Genomic DNA, 22,115 nt, shown 5'->3' with positions numbered 1-22,115 from the left:
ACTTCCTTAATAAAAAACTTCTGAAAATTGGAAATAACTATTTAGAAAGTACTTAGCATTACGGATCAAGAGCCTTAGAAATAGTCCTTTTCATTGACCTACTAATTATTTATCTGGGAATGTAGCCTAAGGAAACAAAGCTTAGGTATAAAGATGTTCTTTATGGCATTATTTATAATCATTTGACACGTTCAAAGAACCTAAACGTTTGACTCCACGGGAGTGACTAAATAAATTACAGTCTCATTTGATGAACTATTACACCTCACTGAAATAATATTGACAAAGAGTTTGTAATAACAAACTGCACATTTGCAAAGTCAGTTGCAAAATCGTTGTGGGTTCTGTAAGTCACAGAATATTACAGGCTAAAAGACCTTGGAGCTCAATTGGCCTGGCATTCTGCAAGTGAGAGATGTTCTCAGACATACACACACACACACACACACACACACACACACACACACACACGCACCCCTCCAGCCCTGCCACCTCCACCAAGCCCACACTCGCGTTCCTTCTGAGGGTAGCAGTTCCACAGCCTCCACGCTGGTCCCTCCAGCCTTTGTGCCTCCTCCTCCCTCCCCTTCTCCCTCTTTCCTGATCCTGCCTCTCAAAAGCCCAAGGAACTAGCTTGCGATAGCAAAGTCCTCCTCGGTGGCCGCTTCCCTTGGTTAAATTCCCTTGGTGAGAGCTGTCTGGTCCATCTGAGGTACAGAGAGGTGATCCATTCTAGCCCGGGGCATACATTGATTTAAAACTAGAAGTAGGAGCCTAAAGGCAGAAAACGCCATCTTTGCCCAAGAGAATTTAAAGGAGGAGCAAAGACCTTAGGGCATTTGGAAAGAAGCTTCTCTACTACGGGTTCAGGGACCTCCTTGGCACTGGAATGAATTCCTCTAGTTCAGTTTCTTCCAGACCTTGGTATGTGGATTCCAGGCCTGGCAGAACTTGTCACCCCTGTTTATAGAAGAGGTGAGGCCCAGGGACATCAAATTGGCACTCAAGGTCATCCAACGTGGGCTGCAGCAGGAGGCCGGGATCAAAGGGGCCTCAGTGTTTCCAGGCCCATCACTGAAGCCTCGCTCCCCACAAGGAAGAATGCCGGTTGGCGGGCCCAGCGGATGCAAAGCAGGCCAGATGTCCCTGGAATTCCTGACATTCCAGGAGGGCAGCCCTCCTTGCGGCCCCAACTCCAGGCCTCAGATTTGTGGGCTCAGAAACTTCACCCTGGCAACTTCGGCAGACTTCTCTGGAGGAAAAAAAAAAAAATTGCTCTGAGTGTGCTAGGGCACTGTGCACTAAGATCTAAAAATCCTGCAAGGGGGGCTGCTCAGATCCAGGGTTTGACAGAACTTGAGTGATGGGCTCATTGACAGGCTTGAATCAATTCAACAAGATCTAGGGAGAGTTTACCACGTGGTCCCGGCTGCCAGCTCAGATTTCCCCAGATGCTGGGCCAAGTGGAAAGGGCCCCGGAGTTCCTGGCTTATGACACTTGGATGAGACCTGAAATCTGCCCCCTGGAAATTTCCTTGTCCTAGCAAACGGCACAGTCAGCCTGCAGTCCATCCTGGACTAGGGCAGCTCTGCCCCTAGTCATTTTCAGGGTGACGCCACATGACCTAAGCGTGAAGGTCCTCAACCATGCAAGTATCTGGGAGTGCAGTGCCAAGGAGGTGGGAGCGGTGGATGTTCCCGCCTGAACAGAAGGAGACCCACTCTGCTCTTGCATACACTGCACTGGGCAGATGGCCACTCTTCCAGAACAATCTCTGCAGCCCATGCAGACTTCTATCCCATCCCCCTCCTTAGGCTGTGGTGCTCCAGTGAATAGAGCACTGCCTCCAGAAGGGAAGGATGCCATTCCTTCCTTGTTAGCAGTGACCTTGGGCCAGAGGCTTAACCCTATGAGTCTCTGTTTAATCATCTAAAAAAACAAAAAAGGGCTTCCCTGGTGGCGCAGTGGTTAAGAATCCGCCTGCCAATGCAGGGGACACAGGTTTGAGCCCTGGTCCGGGAAGATCCCACATGCCGCGGAGCAACTAAGCCCGTGCGCCACAACTACTGAGCCTGCACTCTAGAGCCCACGAGCCACAACTACTGAGCCCGTGCACCACAACTACTGAAGCCCGCGCGCCTAGAGCCCGTGCTCTGCAACAAGAGAAGCCACCACAATGAGAGGCCCGTGCACCACAACGAAGAGTAGCCCCTGCTCGCCACAGCTAGAGAAAGCCCAGGTGCAGCAACGAAGACCCAACGCAGCCAAAAATATAAAGAAATAAAATGAATAAATTTATAAAAAAAGAAAAATACAATAACAGTTAACACGTACAGGATGCTGTGTTAAGCACTTCACGTGGATTCACTCATTTAATCCTCACAACACGTCTATGAGGCAGGAACTTTTATTAGTGCCCATAGCCTTAAGCGAAGAGCTTAGATGATGTGCCCAAGATGATACAGCTCCTAAAATGCAGGACCTGGCAGTGCAACTCCTAAGCTGTGCTCTAACGGGCCTCACACTAACAGCTAACGAATTGCAACCCTGCAGGGCTGTGGAGAGTAAATGAAATAAAGTATGTAAAGAGCCTGCACACAGTGGATGCTCAATAAACGGAAAGGGCCATTGAGCATCTTTTAATGCCGTTTGTAAACACCAGGAGGGCAGGGGCTTTACTGCCTTGTTCGCCTTCACCCCCATCACCGGCTCAATTCCTGGAACTTGTAGGTGTTCAGTAGGTACATACTTGGCGAGCGGGTGTGCAATGAGGCCAGATGGACAGGAACAGCCCTCTTTCCAGGCAGAGCCCCACGACCCGAGTTCAAGTGCTGGCTTTGACACTCCCTAGTGGTGCGACCGCGGAAGAAATACTTAACTTCTCTGTGCTTCAGTTTCCCTGTGTGTAAAATGGGGATGATACTATAGTATCGACTGCACAGGGTTGCTAGGAGGATGACGTAAATTAATTTATGTAGAACAGGACACACGGAGCAGATAATCTTTTAGGTTTCAAAGAGAAATCCAGAGAGAGGCGTATGCAGATGTTCACAAATATTTGGCAAGCACAGATTGAGTGATTGGTTCATTAAAATAATAGCTGAAGAATTCTGCCCGAAGGGTGGGTGGCAAAGTCAGAGCTTCGAGCAATGTGGATGCCGTGAAGCATGCCGGTCTCTGCTGCCCCCTAGTGGGCATGTCCCTTAACTTTTTTTAAATTAATGAATAAATGAAATTTTATTTATTTATTTTGGTTTCTTTGTTTTTTTTAACTTTTCATTTTATATTGGAGTATAGCCGATTAATAATGTTGTGATAGTTTCAGCCATACATATACATGTATCCATTCTCCGCCAGACTCCCCTCCCATCCAGGCTGTCACATTAACACTGAGCAGAGTTCCCTGTGCTATATAGTAGGTCCTCGTTGGTTATCCGTTTTAAATATAGCAGTGTGTACATGTCAATCCCAAACTCCCTAACTATTCCTTCCTTCCACCCTTCCCCCCTGGTAACCATTAGTTCATTCTCTAAGTCTGTATGTCTGTTTCTGTTTTGTAAATAAGTTCATTTGTATCGTTTCTTTTTAGATTCCGCATATTAGGGATTTCATACGATATTTCTCTTTCTCTGTATGACAATCTCTAGGTCCATCCATGTTGCTGCAAATGGCATTATTTCATTCTTTTTTATGGCTGAGTAATATTCCATTGTATATATGTACCACATCTTCTTTATGCATTCCTCTGTCAATGGACATGTCGATGGTGTCCCTTAAATTTTTGACTTATTTTCTTTCACAGGAAGATGCTAATGGTCTCTTCAGGGGGACCCCTGTTCTAGAGGGTTCTGGCCAAATCACTTTCCCCAGCTGTGCCTTGGTTCTCTGGATGGTAAGGTGGAGAGAATGAACATTTCTACCTCACCTGATAGGGGTTTTATGAAACAGGCAGAGCACTGGCTGGTCCTGTGATCAGGGGCAAACCCCCTCCCCCCCCCCCCCCCCCCCGTTTCACCTGTGAACAGGGACCGCCCACACCTCCAAGGCAGAGCAGGTGTGAGGTTCACACGTGGTGGATAATAATGGGAGGCCGGTGGAAGTTCTCAAGTCCAAAACGTGTTTGTTGTAGTCATTACCATCCACATCTTCCTCCTCTGCTCCCCAGCTGAGTTCAGCCTGGCCTGTTCTTCGGGACTTTCCTCCCAGACGTCCACCCTCAAGGACCCCCGAGTGAAGAGCCCAAGCTTTGGCTACTGTAAAGGCCCCTCAGCTTCAAGCCCTGGCCTCACCCAGCCTGGTCAACAAGGTACCTCACCGCATCATCACAGGAAAACATTTTTTTCATCAGCTTTCAGTCAAAGGGTTAATTTCTATGTTTAATAAGGAGCACACACATTACTAAAACTGGAGTTGAAAAAAAAAATTGGAGTTGAAAAAAAAAATTGGAGTGGACAAAGACGCCCTCCTTGAGCAAACTTGAGTCAGGTTCCTCTGAAGCCTCATCTCAACTAGGCCTCAACCTCAGCCTGCTGAGCCCTCTTTTAGCAAAGAATCCTCCCAGGTCAGGTTAATCCTCCCCCGCCTTGAAAGCTCAGCCTTGGGCCAGTCTTTGGTAAGAATCCAGTGAAGCCAGTTTAGCAAGCATCCCCCTACCCTTGATAGATAATCTAATTCTCCATCCACTGACCCTCTCACTCTGCTCTTTGACTAACTGCATTCAGACTTGAATTCAATCTCTTTCCCCTTTTGCAACAGTCGTAAATAAAATCTTCCTTGCCATTTTTAGCAAGTGTCTAGTACAAAATTTTCTTTAACAGAGTCCACCAAGAGATTGAGAAGCATGCAAATTAAAATAAATTAACATTTTATACCTCGAACTATGCCTGCCATGTAGATGATCAATAAATATTTCTGAATGAATAAATACATTAATGAATTAAAAATAATGCCCAATTCTAGTGAGTTTTTGGCAGAATGGATGGGTCTGCTCATATACTGCTGGTGACCGTGCAAATTGATATAATCCTTTTGGAAGTAAAATGACAACATATAATAAAAACATGTCCTTTGTTCCAGTAATCTTGAAAACACTACTAAAGGAGTCATCTTAAGGCAGGAGAAAAACTAATTTCAATGAAATTGACAATTGTGGGTAACTAAAAAGAACCCAAATATTCAACAATATAGGAAGAGGTCAAGAGAGTGGCGATACAGCACAGAACGAGGGTCCTGACATCTTTGCTTTGTTTCATACCTTGTTTAGACAGATAAAAACAGAGAATAAAAAAAGTTAGAGTGGGGAGATCAGACCAATTGCAGAAACTTCTTCAAAGTAGCTCTAGTGAAAAGCTCATAAGGATCTAGAGCTCTCAGAATCCAGAGCTCTCAGAATCCAGGAACAACCAGAATAATCAAGACCCAGGAGGTCAGAAACTCAGGGCAAGTCCAGAAATTTCACCAACAGAAGTTCTGAAACCTTCACTCTAGTTGTCCCACTGCTGATGACTCAGCTACCAAATCATTCAATCTCTAGCCGAGAGGATCTGATTTGCCAACCAGGTGTGTGCCCAGGGTGAGGTGCCCACCTCTGGTCCAAGTGACTGTGACCATCCAAGGTGGGTGGGATAGGGGAGTAGGGTCACTCCTGGGAACAGGGCAGCCTTGGGATGAAGCAGACGCTCCTGGAAGGGGATGCGGATGAGACACAGATTAGACTCTTGCCCTTGTAAGTAGCAGTGCCACGTCTGACGCTGCGGTCTGGCCCAACTTTCTCTGCAGGAAAAGGATGGGACAGTTACTCAGCCACTGAAATGTTAAATGTGAAGACCGTATAGCAACAGGGAAGCTTCATTATGATACAAGGCTAAGTGGAAAAAGCCGAAAACAAAATTCTATTTCTGCTATGATGACAACTACGTGATTTTAAAGTTCAGGGATAATAACCTGAAAGGAAGCTTGGTCAAATGAACAAGGCTTGAATAGCTGGGAGGCTGTGCAGGTGGGTGAATTTCTTTCTTTCATGGAGATCTTGTAACATCTGTACAATAAGGCTTTCAAGTCTTATTCTGAAAGCACGAACCTGGTAAGTCAGGGAATATGAATTCTTAAAATATGAAGAAATACTACTTAAAGACCGCTGGTTTAAGACCTTAGATTCGACCCCATACCTGCATAGCCTCACTGTCTCACCCTCATCCTTGCTCTGACTGCTCCTGTTTTTAACATTTTCATCTTTTCATCATCAGTTTTTTTTTTAACATTAACTTGATTTTTTAAATACAGAATTAAAATATTATTTCTCTTTACTGAGTTTTGTGATGCCCCTTACATCACGTGCCTGTAGCAAGTGCTTCACTGTCCATGCCTAGCCCTTCCCTGGCCAAAAGCAGCATTTGGCATGGCCTTTCCTCCTTCTACAGGGGCGGGAGAAACATGGTTATTAGATAGAGAGGAACACTCCAGCCTGACCCTCCCAGAGGGCAGCCAGGGCTCCGAGGTCCATTGCTAATCAGAGGGACTCTCCGAAGGCTGGACAGGAAACCTTCTAGGAAGAGTGTTACTCCCCACCCCACACTGACCCCACCAAGGTCTAGGACATTTGGTAAAAATCACAGGAGGGCACAGCCTACTCATCAAGCAAGGCCACACAGCCTGAGCCCCCTCCCTTTCCTGTTAGGTTATAGAAAAGCTGAGAAAAAGCAATACTCAGGCCTTGAATTGCAGCTCCAGGAAAACAAACAATGCTCAGATAAGGAGGGAAGGGAGTCAGGAGAATTCACCAAAGACAGATGGTCTAGGCCAAGGTCTGGGAAAGGCTGTGTCTACAAAGCATGAACAAGAGGGGAAAAAACAAAGACGTGGTATCTATCCAAACATGCTGCAACTAGAAAACAACCACCACAAAAGAATATATGTACAAATATAGAAAAATATTCTATTCTGGGAAAAAATATAACACAAGGTGTAAATCAACTATACTTCAATAAAATTTAAGAAAATAAATAAAAAGCAAACATGAAAAAACATGAGATACAAAAACAAAGTTGGCAGTTTCTTGCAGAAAAGCAAACAAACAAACAAACAAACAAAATCCACAAGGTACAGAGTCTCCATTTGGACTTCCTGAATTCACAGAATTTAATAAAAACTCAGTTTCTAATAAAAACAGCTCAATAAAAACAGATTAAAAACAGAACGAGATTTAAAAAAACTCATTTCAGAGCTAAGAAAAAAATTGGTGCCCAAAACACCAACACAAAACTGAAAATAAATTAACAATAGAAGATAATTTTTTTTTCACATGATGGGAAAAAAACCACCTAAATTGCAGTTGGAAATGACACACCATATTCTAGGAGAATAAAAAAAGATTTTGAAAAATCTTTTTAGCAAAATTACTGAATGATAGGAATGAGGCAGGCAGGATCCCCAGGATCTGATCGAAAAAGCAGTCGCTTCTAAGAGGAAAGATAAGGCTGGCCTCAGACCACTCCAATGGATGTATTACACAACTTGTCAGTGTACAAATAACACTCTTAAAGAAGAATCAGGAGACGGAAGGAAGTTTGAGAATTCCTCCACCTTGATGAGGGATTAATACATACTAAGTTGGTTTAATTTAAAAAGAAAAAGAGGTTTAACATTATAAAGGAAACAAGTACTAAAAACCACAACCTAACTATCAAAAACCAGGGGGGTGGAAGGATGTCTAATTATTAAGTTCTCATGTTTCATAGTTTATAGTCAAAGATGTCATGTGAATGTATTAAGTCAAGAGACATGGAAACAAACATGAAAAAGTAAAATTGGGGACTTCCTTGGTGGTTCAGTGGTTAAGACTCCTCGCTCCCAGTGCAGGGGGCATGGGTTCGATCCCTGGTCGGGGAACTAAGATCCCGCATGCCGCGCAGCTCGGACAAAAAATAAAAAAATTTAAAAAGTAAAAATGAATTTATATATGTGCATGTGTACATGTACTATATACCCCCCGCCCCTCCCTTAAACATGACATTTCTCTTGTTCATGAATCTGCAGACTGGGCGTGGCTTTTCTGCTTCCTGCATGGCTGGGACGTCTTGAGGGCTGGAAGCATTTGAAGGCTCACTTGCTCACCTGTCTGCGCCTGGGCTGGGATGACTCCTAGCTGGGGTTGGAACAGGTGGGGCTCTCTGAGCATCTCTCTCTCTCTGTGGCTCCTATACGTGGCCTCTCCACTAGGGTGGCTTCAGGGTAGCCAATGAAGATGTGGTTTTCACGTCTATTAAATTGGCAAGTGTAATGCCCAGTGCTGGCCAGGATTTGAGGTCTACCGTTAGCAAAGCTAAGTTAACAAAACCACATTGGAGGGTCATTTGGCAGTCTACATGGGAAGGTTAAAATTTGTTTCTTCTAGCAATTCCACTGCTAGGAATTTGCCCCTCAGATATAAACACAAGTTTACCAAAATAGTTGGTAATATCTGTTAAAATGTCCAGTGCAGCACTGTACGTACTAGCGAGACCCTGAAAACTCAATGTGCATCAGCAGGGACTGTGCAGGGGAACCGTGGGTCAAACCTCACCACCACCCAGCTCATCCTGCGCCACCTTCAAGCAAGGCCTGCACTACTCAAAGACCCTCCCAACTTGCCTCTCACACCAACCACTGCCCGCTTCCAATCAATTCTCTGGTGTAGCCAGTGCAAATCAGATTACCGCTCGAATCCACCCCACCACAGCTAACATCCTTCAGTCCTCCTGAATCTCTACCAGACCCTGTGCACCCGACACAGATGCTACAGTTCCAGCTTTCATCCTCATTACTGGAACGTACAAGGTCTAGGGCTTCCCAGGGGGAGCGGGGGAGGATAGCCAGGGAGACAGGAGTCAGGACAGCAGGCATTTAGCTTTATCGCCTGGTAAGGCAGTTCCGTACCTTAACAGCTGGCTTGCAGAGGTGGATTTTCTAAGTGAATGGGCCCCTCTTACATAGGAATCTTCCAAATAAATCTTTACTTTTATAATTCTTATTCATAAAGGTGTACTGTTTCTTTAAGAGATCCCACAGACTTGTATAAGCTCTCGGCCCCCATAAAACCTCCATAACTCACCTGTCCAGCCTGGTCCTGTGCTGTGCCCCAGCCTCTTCATTGGCCTTCCCGCTGTCCCTCCTCTGTTCCATCTAACCACAGGGCCTTTGCATGGACTGTTTCCTCTGCCTAGGTTACTCCCTCCTCCTGCCTCAGAGAGGTCCCCTCTGACTATCCCAAGATTCCTCCACTTCTTGGCACTGTACTTCTTTCCTATTTCAACGGTTGCCATTTCACTTTGTATAGGATTAATATTTGTCTTTCCCCACCAAATCACTGTTTCACGATGGCAGGGGCTGTATCCACACTGTTGCTGGCATCTAGTGGTGCCCAGCATGTAACAGAAGCTTAGTCAATACAGGCTGATGTGGCCGCATACCCCATAGGAAGCAATGAGACAGACGTGTACACTGTGACACGGAAAGCCAGCTAAGTGGAAACACAAGGTCCTGGGCAGGGTGGAGGGTGTGCGCCCTTCTGTTTAATGAAGACAAGCATCCAATCAGGACGGCTGCCCTATATACGAGGCCATCACGGCTACAGATGACAGAAACCCAAAAAATCGCCCAAGTAAAAACTGAAAAAACCCAGGGACAGGGCTGGTTTCAGACGAGGCTGGATGCAGGGGCTTAGGCGATACCACCAGGACTCGGCTCTCTCCCTGCTTCTCCCCACTGCCGGCTTCATCCTCAGACAGCCCTCCCCTGGAGGGGGCAAGAGGGCGGCAGCAGCTCCAGCCTCACTTCCCTGGGTTCAGATTGTATGAGAAACACAGAACGCCTCTTCCTGAGGTGGCTCAAGCAGACTCACCCTGGGATTAATTCCTCCCTGGAGTGGGGGGCCTGCAGGGCAAACATCCCCTTACAGCACAGAACAGAAAACGAAGAGGGCGTGGATCACCATGGGGAGATCTGAACAGTTACCAAAAGAAGGGGAAATAGAGGCTGTAAGGCCAAAACAAATACATATCACTATAAACCAGTAAGTGTACCTTTCTTTTTTCTTTGAAAACAAATTAACAGTAGCTTCCACTGGGACAAGGCAGTGGCAGCAGGGGAGGCCAAGGCTTTTTGCTTTGTACCGTTCTTTAACGATGACGTTTTCTAACCGTGTGCGTGCTGTTTTTAATTTGTTAAAATCACAATGGGAGACTTTTTGAACAAATAATTTTAGTTCTTAAAAATGACACCTGTGTATAAATTCTGTAACTCTTAGAGTAGGCTCTGATGTATGAATAGCAACATCAGACAGTAACAGGTAGCACATCATATTAGTACCACACAAAAACACCACAAATTTAGGCACTTTATCAAAGAAAAATGTTTAGAAGTGAATGAGGTTACTGAGTCTTCCGCTACACTCTGCAAAGAACTCTGCTGATGCCCGATTTACACCCTTGAAAATCATCACATTAAATGGAACACACAACTCTCAACACCGGCATTACTCTTTCCTAAATAAAGTTCTATTCTGACAGAACCCCTGGCCTTACAGACCACGTGAAACCTGACAGATACCAAGAGTTCTCTATAACTGACGAGAGGGATTCAAGTCCAAGAAACTCAAAGTGAATACTTAGGATTTCCAAGTTGCATTATTTTCTGTTCTCTGCATTTTCTGCACAGATTTGGGGTTCACGCATCCTGGCGTCCTGATTGTATGTTGAGATACCGGAGCTCTGTGCAGTGCTCCTGTGGAGCGTTTTTAATCTCACAGTAATGAAGTGATGTCTGTGGCATGGAGAGCCTGATTCAATTAAGTCAGGAGTCTTAAGTTTGTCCGATGAGAACCTGGTATCCTTTCAGTTAACAGAAATAAAAAGCATGGATATAGCAGGCTGCCGGATGAGAGCAGGTGCAGCGAAGGGAGCGGTGCCACAGTCCGGCCAGAGACTCCCCACATTTATGGGAAAGAGCAACACCGCCAGGTTTCCATTTAAAGTGATTTTATAGTAAACGTGAATTTGTCAGTGTCCCATGTTAATTACAAAACCTCTGACTTGAAGCCTTTTCAACAGTAATTCTTACACTGACCAGAAACTGGTCATGTGGCAGACCTTTTCCAGCAGAGAACTCATGGTTTCCCACGCCCGCCCCCGGCCCAGGCGCCCTGGCTGAGCTCCCCGCGCTCCTCTGCAGAGCCCGCAGCTGCCCTGCTACAGCTCTTCTCTTTCACTCCCAGCTCGATTGCCTTCCTTCGAAGCCCGGGGTTTCGGCTCTCCCCCCTCCTTCTTTTTGCCTTTCTCTTGCTTGGTTTTATTTTTCTCTTTGCTTCCTCTTCCTTTGCCAGGGTACACCTGTCCCTCCAGAGTTACATCGGCACACCTGTCTTGACTGACCAAGAAGTCCTTGATCTCCCAGGCGTAGCTGCCGTCACGCAGCATGAAGATGGCACGGTCTGACCCCACGATGAACCTTGACAGAGAGACGGGACCACAGTCAGCTCACCGCTAGTACAGGGCTAATGGGTCAGAGTGGTCCTGTGGCACTTAAGTGAGAAAGCTTTTTCAAATTCTACATGAATACAGAACAAAACATTCTATTTTCGAAGGTCTGACAGTCACTGTTTGAAAATACTAGCTGGCTGAACTATTTAACACCTTGGCTCAGATCAAAACAAAGGAGAACCTGGGGGGAGGTGTGTGATGTAGAAGTGGCTGCTCACATGAAGGGCGGGATTAGGAAGAGGGCCTTGGGAGGCTGCAGACGGGCTCAGGGCCTCCGCCGGGGCAGCGAGGGGGCGGCTGCCATTTAGGTCCGTTTTACATCCTGAAGGGTCCAGCTAAGTTTTCATTTGACAAAAGGACTCTGCTGATAAAGGCTGAAAAACACCAGTTTAGATCAGGTCATAAGAGGCCCATGAAGGGTTCAGGAGGATGCTCGGCTACAGGACAGAAATCCTAACCCTGGAAGTTGCAGCAAGCGTCCAAGTACGTCCACACTCACCAGGCCCCGAGGAGCAGAGAGGAACAGGATGGAGCCTGGGTGGATGGACCACTAGTGCGGCCAGTGGGCACAACCCTTCTGTTCCCGAGGGGCTACACCTACGACACCACCCTTCCGTTTGTAACGCCCCACCACTCCAGAGATCGGTGAGAGCTCTGGACCAGTAACCACCACAGCACTGATTTGTTCCCCTAAGTGTCTACTTAAGCTAACAAAAGCATTCTGCCATCCTAGACACGCTCTGAGTACTCCTTCGTTCCTTTTCATTCCTTTTACATTTCCCGAACTAAGACATTTGAAGACCCTAAATTTCAGAACTGTTACTGGGGAAGAAAAAGGAAATTCCTTAAAATTGCATCTTAGGAGTATATTGACCTCTGACAACTGGGCTCCTTCACTTTAAAGTAACAGTCTGGTCCAAGTTTATGTGTAAACATAGCTACACAGAAAAGCATTCTCTGACAACCAGAGACTTCTAAAGGAAGAGGCACACTACTGTCAAACTGCAACTAATTTGCCCCCCACAGAGGCTAAGCTATACAGCTTCTTACTCAGATAAAAGAAAAGTTAAAGACACAAACATAAATAGCTTTAGGATCAAATGAGATATTAAAACAAACAAATAAATAAATTTACTGGCTTTGACCAAAAATGAATGCTCTTCTTCAAAGAAAAGAAAAAAGGTAAATAAATAAATGTAAAAGAAGACAGACTAGATAGGAAAGGTCCAGGGCCCTTATAAGTACTGCCAGGAAGGATATGCCATTACACAGACACAGAAAAAGCCCCAGCACAGCCCCCATTTTCTCGGCAAGGCTGTTGCTGCTTTACCTCTGGACGTCGTAGTTGGCGTTGAAAAGACTGCCCTGCCAGAGGCTCGTGATTCCCTCCGTCTCCTTCTCCGTGGGGCTTCCTGATACAGTGACAAACATCATGAGAGTCTTGCCCTTCTTTGTCATCTTCAATATGCTCTCAGGCTTGCCCGGGTCTATCCGTGAGAAGTCTATAGGTGCAGAGGGTCTTTTGTGCTCTGGGAGATCTCCTTCTTCTATGTCGTCATCTTTCTATAAGGATGGGGGAAAAAAAGCATCACGTAAAGTGTGCATTTCAACTGGCAAAGGCAAGAACATCTGCGTATGATGTCGGGTGTAGGTTTATGATCTAAATTGTAACAGAAAGAAGTAAACCCAGGGGATTCCCTCCTCCACTTGACTTTCAAGCAAAGTCTAAATTTCAGGCAGCACTCATCACTCCAGGTCACCAGTCACAGAGAACCCCACGCAATGGGTTTCTAAAGCTTTTTCACCCTCAAAGAATCTACCCAATATGGTAGATTATAAGAACGGCCACATTCGGGTTGGGTCATACAATTAAATACTACACAGCGACGAAGAAAAACAAATACTGATACATGCAACCAATCTCAAAAATACTGTATTGAGTGACAGAGCCGGGCACAAAAATCAGACACGTTATACAATTCATTTATTTGAAATTCAAGAACAGGTAAAATTAATCCAGGACGACAGAAGTGAGAACAGTGGCTGCCTCTGGGGGAGAGGGTTACAAGGTGGGACGGACTGAGAAGGGACACAAGGGTGCTTTCTGCAGTGATGGGAATGCTCTGTATTTTCACAGGGGTGTGGATAACTTAACAGATGTATCCATTTGTCAAAACTCATGAATTTTCACTGAATACTGAGAATCTGCATTTCATGTACATCAATTCCACCTAAAAAATAAGAACCATAAACAAATATTCAATTCTAGGTAGTAGGTTTGGTTGTTGCAGTGGTGTGAGCTAGCAATTCTGTGCCACAATCTGTGAATTCTAGGCTTGAGCAAAGGAGTAACTGTATTGAGACTAATGAGAACCAGGTTCCTCCCTTTGGGGAAGGGAGCTACAAATACAGAAGGGGGAAGAATGCACCTGAGGTACTGGGCTGGCATTGGAGGCAGCAGAAGGAACTTATGATTTTTGATAGACAGATAGATAATAATATTTAAAAGAACCACGGTTCCGCAGAGAAAAGGCTAATTCCAGCAAAGAAAACAGAAGATGAGTCTGGAATATCGTCTTGTATCAGAAAGTGAAAAAGTGCTCGGAGAATTATGGGATGTGCCAGAATGACACAGAAGCCAACATGAAACAGAGCTCATGGGCCTAATCTGAAATAATCTGAAAATCAAAATAATGACAGAATGATTTATAACTCCCAAATAAAATAAGAACCACTGAATCCAGACCCATATAAACAAACAAGTGAGTTAATTGCTAATGGTAGAATGCCAACCAATAAATAGAAGATAAATGAATTAAAACCACGTAAAAGAACCTGTGTTCGTTGGAGAAAAGGCTACTCCCAGCAGCAAAAAGAAATGCAGGGACTTCCCTGGTGGCACAGTGGTTAAGAACCCGCCTGCCAATGCAGGGGACACGGGTTCGAGCCCTGGGCCGGGAAGATCCCACATGCCGCAGAGCAACTAAGCCCGTGCACCACAACTGCTGAGCCTGCGAGCCACAACTACTGAAGCCCTTGCGCCTAGAGCCCGTGTTCCGCAACAAGAGTACCCACCGGAATGAGAAGCCCACGCACCGCAAGGAAGAGTACCCCCGCTCACCACAACTAGAGAAAGCCCGCGCGCAGCAACGAAGACCCAACACAGCCCCCCCCCCCAAAAAAAGGAAGTGCAGTACTGCTCGATGTTATCACATGGATGACCCTTGACAACATTATGGTAAGTGAAAGAAGCCAGACACAAAAGACTACATACACATTGTATGATTCTACTTATATGAAATGTCCAGAGCAGACAAATCTATGGAGACAGAAAGATTAGAGGTTGCCTAGGGCTGGGAGGAACTCAGGGAGGGGTGACTGAGACTACGGAGTTTCTTTTCGGGGTGATGCAAATGTTCTAAAATTGACTGTGGTGATGGCTGCACAACTCTCTGAATATTATAAAAACCATTGAAATGTACACTTTAAACGCGAACTATATGGCATGAATTATATCTCAATAAAGCTGTTATCAAAAAAAAGAAAAAAATCACACGAAAAAACCCAACCTAAAATGAAACAAAAAGCTCCTATATACTACTTGGGCCTCTTGACAAATCATTGAAGGGCCAAGGCTTAAGACACAACAATAATGTACTGTAGTAAACATATTTTTAATAAAAGATGAGAATGAAAGCATTCTGAAGCAGTGTTTGAAGGTGACCCATATTTGTATCCGGCCTAGGCTCTGACTTCAGCTCCACCTAACTAACCTGTGTGGCCTTGGACAAGACTCCCTAATCCTCGAGGCCTGTTTCCTCGTCCGTAAGAGGAAAAGCAGAACTAGGTGATCTCCAAGGCCCTAGCAGTGTGAGGCCAGCCTTTTCCTCAACTCCGCCACCCTCTCAACTGACCCACTTCTTCCTCATTTTGCTCTGAAAGAGCTGCTGGTGACCTGCAGGCAGGAGCATGGGCTGCACCGTCACAGGGACCTGGGTTCAGCTCCAGGTCCCACCCCTATAGCTTGGAGAAGTGGAAAATCACTTTCCTCACCTATAATGGGGGCAGAGGGTAATGACGGCATCTCCCTCCTAAGCTTGTTTGGGGGATTTAATGACACAAAGGCAAGCAGTAAATACTTAATACATGTTGCCTATTACCACCTGGCCCTCTGTAACCTGGCCTCAAGCCGACTATGGAAATCACCCTCTCAAAGTACACAGGAGCTCCCGGTGGCCAGATTCACAGGCTGTTTCTGACTGTATTCTCTTCTATTTCTCCATAACATCTGTTACGGTTGCCTTAAAATACTTCAAGACGTCTAGTTGGTTCAATTACCTAGAATATTTTTATTTTTCAAGCTGATCCTACTAATGGTCATGACATTCACTCAGTAGGTCACAAGCACCATTTCTTTTTCATGAAAATATAATTAAATAATCAGAAGTCTAGTGCATACAGCCAAGGTAAGGATCGTTTCAAGAACTTTTAATTTCCATTTTATATGTTTGAGGGTGAGCTTCAGTTACAAAAGGAAAAGAAAACCAGTACCCTAGACGCAAGCAATTGTCCAGGTCTATTCTTAGTTCCACCGCTTCCCTGAGTAAGCTTACCTGTTCTATCACTTTCCCTAAACCGAAAGCAATCAAACGCTTACCCCCAAGCAGGGCTGGGGCTGGGGTGGGGGGGGGAACGACCAAGCGGCCGGCCCTCCCCACACCCTACCCAGGCTTGCCTCTAGGCCAGTCTTGCATTTCTGACTGGCTTCACCACTTCTCCACTGCTGTTTGTCAAATTAAACAGCTACAGAGCTGAACTCCCTTTTCCTGTAAATCCTTTTCTTCCTCCCAGGGTCCTTGATAATAATACCAGCTACCATCTACTGTGTAGCTACTGTGTCTCAGGCATTTGTTATTTCCCACCTCAGGACAATTCTGCAAGATCCCCATTGAATAGAGAAGTGGATGAGGCTCAGAGAAGGTAAGTAACCTACTCGAGGCCACAGGCTTGAAGGGGTTGATGCTGAAGTACAGACTCACAGTCTGGCTCTGGATCCCTCCCCACCTACCCCTCCGCGGCACCTGGTTACAGTAATGTAAGAAGGAATCACCTTCGGTTTTCCTATACCAACCGGGACTCAGCAGTAGTTGCAACACGGTGGAAGTGGAAGGAGTTCTCCCCTTCCTGCCCCACTCCACCCCCGAGGCAGGCCTCTCGCTGCGGGTATGACGCTCACAGTAGCAGAGGAGTGCGGGAAGAATTCAGGGATTGCCAGCAGGGGAGGAAGCACTGCTTCCTTCAAAAAAGCGACCAGAGATGGATCTGCTCTCCCACCGAAAAAAATCACTGCTACTGGGGAAGGGCGCTCACGCTTGCAGAGCGTCTGCAAACATGAGCTCATTTCATCTGCAAGGAACCCTGCGAAGTGGGATGTTCTCTGGCTTTACGGATAAGGAAAATGAGGATCACACAGTTACCAAGAGTTAAGGCTGAGTTCAAAACCTCTGTCCTTTCACTGCATTATCCTTGTCACCTTCCTGGTTATGCAGTCAATCAACTGCCAAGTCGTGTTAAGAGCATAAAATCTCTCACATATCTTTCTCCCTTCTAATCCATTACTGCAGCTTCTAGCTTAACCCAGGTCCTCCTCATCTCCCTTGTTTGCACTCTGTTCACCAATCTGTATGGCAGTGTAGTAAAATGGTGAAAAGAACAAGCTTTAAAGTCAAGTGACTGAATTTAAAATTAAGCTAATTTGCTGTGTGCCTTTGGGCAAGTTACTTAACCTCTCTGTGCCTCAATTTCATCATCTAGAAAACAGATAAGTACCTCCCTCCACAAACAGGTAAGAGGATTAAATGAGATAAGAGTGTTTAGCCTTGTTAGCTAATGAACACTCAATAAATATTAGGCTGTCTCTGCCTTCAGAGTTTCTCCTCCATCTTAAACTTTGCTGACCAATTAATTTTCCTGAATTTTAGCCCTAATCATGATATTCCACTATTCAAAAACGTTTGACAGCTGAAACAACCACTCTAGGGCATACTCTGAAGCCTTTTAAAAATATTACAAGGATTATGCAGTAACCTGGGGAAATGCTTAATATATAGCAAAAGAAAAAAAGAACAGCAAAAAATTCTATTGATGCTATGCTTTCAGCTGTAAAAACTATGTCTGAATACAGAAGCGGAACCAAAAGACTACAACACGTGTTCTGGGATGAAGTTATGGATGATTAAACATGCCAGTATTATAACATTTGGGTAACACAACTTTTCAAACTCATCAGGGACTACATTTTTCCTTCTAAATAAAGTCCAAACCCCACAGGATTCAAGGCCTAGCAGGGCTTGGTTCTCACTAACCTTCACTAACCTCACTAACCACCCTTACCTCTCACTATGTGGCTTCAGAAAGTCTGTTCCAGCCAACCTAACCAATTATTATATCAGCGTAGCTAATAGTTAGAGCTGCACTATTCTAGGTTCTTTCCAAGTTTTCTCAGTTAATCCTCACAACAACTCTGAAGTGGGTACTAACACCTCTATTTTGCAGGTGAGGAAACTAAAGTCCAGAGAGGCTCTTTACCAGTCCAAATTTCCAAGCTGAAGTGGTCTGAACCCAGGCAGTCTAACTCCACAGCCTGGGCTATTAGTATTTACACCATTCTGCCCAGTCCCCTCACGTCCCATCCACCTCAGCTCATGCTACTGTTAGTAATGCCATTCTCCCACATTCCCTGGTCTACCTAAAACACCATTTCCTTCCTGAAACCCTTTGAGATTCCCATAGCACTTTCTTTTTATAGCACTCAGCCATTTCTACTGTGTACTGCAGTTATTTTTACTGTTAACTGCTATTCCTGATGGTTGGATCCCTTGTACATCTCTGCAGCACCCTTTTTTGTCTCGCTCAGGGTCCGAGTATTTCCAGGCTAGGGTTTCTGCATGAGATGCGATTCTCACTTTGGTGGATCAAAAACTGCATTTGCCAGAGTCCAAAAAGAGATTGGGAGATTGCAAGGGAGATGGAAAGTGGGGAAGGAACTGCTGCACCAAGTTCCTTTTTCCTTAGTGGTTGGCAAACACCCAGATCGACCCCGAGCTTTCCTTCAGCTGCAGGTCAACATAAAAACTGCTTTCTTCCAGTCAAATGCATCAGATGGTACTTTAAACTCATGTCTGAAAGCCTCTATCCAATACAAACACACACAGATAAACCACAAAATAACAAAACATCAGTGTTGAAAGAAATCATCCAGTAAAATTTCATTCTGCACATAAGGAACCAGAGGTCTAGAGTGGAGACCTACTTGCCCAAGGTTACACAGTGAGCAGAACCCAAGCTTCTGACTCTGGTTCGCCAGCTGTGCAAATGAACCAGGACAAGACACCCACCTCTGGATGCAAAACAGGCAGCAACGTGGTTTTGGTTAGTCAACCTTACCTAAAAAGGTTATTACCCACTCCCTGTAATGACACACTCCAGTGCATTCAAGTAACAAATCAAAAAACTGACTCTCACAAAAACAAATCATTGCTCCCTTAAGCGAAAAATGTGAGCTCCATGAGAGAGCGCCACTAGCCTCTGCTACCGCCTCCCACACCACTCCCCCCTCAAATTAAAGCCACTCACAAAATTACAAAAACTCTCAGCAGGGACATATAACCAAAATGGGCACTCTGAATTCCTACTAATTTAGAACACGGGAGAACTATGAAAGCTGAAACGGCCCTCTTGAAAGATAATCCTCACCATGCCCCTCTCCCATCCACTCGTCCCATTCTTCAGGAGTGTAATGGAAAAGGTCTCCCTCCCCATTAGCAGGGCGCACTGACCACGGGGAGCAACGCGGCGGCGACCAGGGCACAGAAGGCAAAGTAGGGCTGAATAGGGAGAGGCTGACCCGTGATTGGAGTGGCCCGGGGAATGGTGGAAGAGGACACTGGGATGAATGGCCTGGGACGGGGGTCGGCAGGGTGATCGGGGGTCAGAGGAGGCATGAAGATTAGCGGTGGCTGGAGTGGGTCAGTAAGGGCTCATGGCATGCGTAGAGAGGAGGTTAGTGGGTCGGAAGATTCCGAGACGGAGGTCTAAAGGGTCCCAAGACGGAGAAGGTAAGAGGTCACTGGGAAGGGGCCCGGCACAGAGAAGAGCCTAGAGGGTGTGCGCGCGCCGCGGACCTCCCACTGTTCCAAAAGACGAGCCATGTCCGCATCATTGTAGTCGCGAATATCCTTCTTCTTCTTCCGGAGAGGTGGGGTGGCCTCGCCGGGCGTCTCGGCTGGGCCCTCAGCGGCGAAGGCCCTCAGCGGCAGCAGTAGAAGCAGCAGCAGTTCAGAGGCACAGAGAAGGACCACGGCGGCACGGGCCCAGCCGGAGGCCGCCATCTTCGTCGCGCAGCGCCGTGCCGCCGCGGGGACCGGACCTGCGCGAACCGCCGGCCCCGCCCCAGGCCACCACTTTCCCGGGCCCGCCCTCTGCCGTCGCCTGAGCGGGACACGCCTCCAGCCCCGCCTCTACAGGCTGGAGGCCCCCGTGGCTCCGCCTCCCAGCCCTCGGTAGCCTACCAGACCCCGCCCCGGACCATTTCCTCCAGCCCCGACCTCCTGAAGCCCCGCCTCCTCCGCCATCTTGGCCCCGCCCCACGAGTTTCTCCCGCTGGTCCGGCTGAGGCTCTCTGCTCGGGCTGGTTCGGACCCGGGTGCTCGTCTTCATTTTCCGCCAGAGGCCGACGTTTTTCTCTCTAACACGCAGGCCAGGTCCAAAAATTCCCTCAGGGCCTCTAGGAATCTTCAAACAGCGCTTCACGAGGCCTCAGGTTTTCGCCTGTGAAATGAATTAGAGCTGGAACTTCTAGGAGCTTCCTTTGCTCTAAGAAAGCCGGTTTCACGAGGTCACACGTTTCCTCCCAGTCCCCTGCAATTTCCTTTGAAAACAGCCTGTTGAAAAGGAGTGAGTGGCAGGTAGAGCAACTTTCTTAAGAGATCGTAAATAGATCGGGCCCAGGGCTTTGCTGCTCAGCAGAGAGTTCAATTCGTCTCTCAATATTACTGTCATCTCTTGAACTTGAAAAAGCTTCTTAAAAAATCATTACTTCTCATCTGTAAAACAGCTTCAGTATCTCTTCTGATTTTAACGTAATACTGTCGGCTCTGTTTAATCCTTTTCAAGGTTGAATCATTCTGTTTTTTGTTTCTTACTTAAAAAGATTCAGCCCAGAGATGCTTTAAAATTCCACGGATTTTAAATGGCTGATCTGCTGACTTCTTTTAAACTTTTAATTGGATAAATAAGACACGAATCACTTACTGAAGCTGTAAAATATTCGACCATTGTACAAAAACATTCTACTCTATTCCACACCAGTCACAATTCTGTTTCACACCAAACAGTTATCAGCCTGTCGAATACTGTATACATTTTTCTATACATTTACAAACATCAAAGTGTCTCTAGAAATGGTTTTGTTGCATTTATATGTGTGTTTATGGCAGCACACTACAAATCAGTATGCGTATTAGCTCTTTAAGGGTTTTCCACTTACCAGTATGACGTGATGAACTTTCATTCTTTATACTGCAGTATAGTATGTTTTGGTATTAATATGCCAATAGTTTATTTCCTTATCACCCTACTGATGGGCATTTACTACCAATTCTTCTGCTATTACCAAAAGAAAAAAAAGAGCCATAATAAACCTCTTTATTCATGCCTTGTGTTATGGGCTGAATTGTATCCCCCCGAATTTCATATGTTGAAGTCCTAACTCCTCAGGACCTCAGAATGTGACTGTATTTGGAGATAGGATCTTTAAAGAGGTAATTAAGTTAAAATGAGGTTGTTAGGGTGGACCCTGATCCAATATGACTGGTGTCCTTGTAAAAGAAGAGGAAATTTGGACACAGTCATGTATAGAGGGGAGACCATGTGAAGACACAGGGAGAAGATGGCCATTTACAAGCCAAGGAGAGACGTCTCAGAAGAAACCAACCCTGCTGACACCTTGATCTGGGACTTCTACCCTCCAGAACAGTGAGAAAATAAATTTCTGTTGTTTAAGCCACCTGGTCTGTACTTTGTTATGGCAGCCCTAGCAAGCTAATATATCTTGCTTGGATAGGATTACAGGCTACATATAAGAGAAAACTGAATTTGTAAAAAAGTGGCTTAAACAAGGCAAGAGAGTGTTGTTGTTATTGTTTGATTTTTCTTTCACAGAAACAGTTGGATACTAAGCATCTAGGGCTGGTATTTTGGCTCTTTGGTCATCTGGCACCTAGTCTCTTTCTCATCCTGTTCCATCATACTGGCCTGTGGCTTCCATCCTCAAGGTCACAAGTTCCTAAATAGCTACTGGAGCCCTAGCCATCAAGATGACGTTCATCCAGAGGAAGGAGGAAGGAAGGAAAGCCAATAGGAGCACACCTTTTAATGGAGTCAGCTTCTTTTCAGCAGCCTACTTGGATGTTCCACACAGCACTTCTGTTTACATCTCATGGGCTGGAACCTAGCCTTCTCAGGGAGGCTGTCTTCTGGCTGTCTACATTGTCACTCCAAATAAAACTGGGATTCTGTTATTAAGGGAAAAGAGGAAGTGG

General features: G+C 45.8%; 1 protein-coding gene across 1 annotated transcript; it reads right to left on the bottom strand.

The window, feature by feature from the left end:
- Positions 1-10,042: 10,042 nt before the first annotated feature.
- MESD (mesoderm development LRP chaperone) lies at positions 10,043-19,973 on the bottom strand. The gene is made up of 3 exons (XM_082448877.1): positions 19,698-19,973; positions 12,845-13,077; positions 10,043-11,482 (listed from the first exon to the last, which is right to left on the bottom strand). Exons 1-3 carry the CDS (start codon positions 19,902-19,904, stop codon positions 11,224-11,226), a joined length of 699 nt encoding a protein of 232 aa, XP_082305003.1. The 5' UTR covers positions 19,905-19,973; the 3' UTR covers positions 10,043-11,223.
- Between the last annotated feature and the right edge of the window lie 2,142 nt (positions 19,974-22,115).

This window comes from Balaenoptera physalus (assembly GCF_965194825.1).
Source record: "Balaenoptera physalus genome assembly, chromosome: 2".
Classification (NCBI taxonomy): domain Eukaryota; kingdom Metazoa; phylum Chordata; class Mammalia; order Artiodactyla; family Balaenopteridae; genus Balaenoptera; species Balaenoptera physalus.
This window is presented reverse-complemented; position numbering and strand designations above follow the sequence as displayed.

What these genes read in the sequence shown, in the direction of transcription:
- MESD (XM_082448877.1), bottom strand. Translation starts at nt 19,904, where the DNA reads ATGGCGGCCTCCGGCTGGGCCCGTGCCGCCGTGGTCCTTCTCTGTGCC. An exon ending in GTCTTTTGGAACAGTGGGAG is followed by an intron (nt 13,078 to 19,697) that starts GTCCGCGGCGCG and finishes CCATCCTTATAG; the next exon opens with AAAGATGACGACATAGAAGA. An exon ending in GCCAACTACGACGTCCAGAG is followed by an intron (nt 11,483 to 12,844) that starts GTAAAGCAGCAA and finishes CTCTCTGTCAAG; the next exon opens with GTTCATCGTGGGGTCAGACC.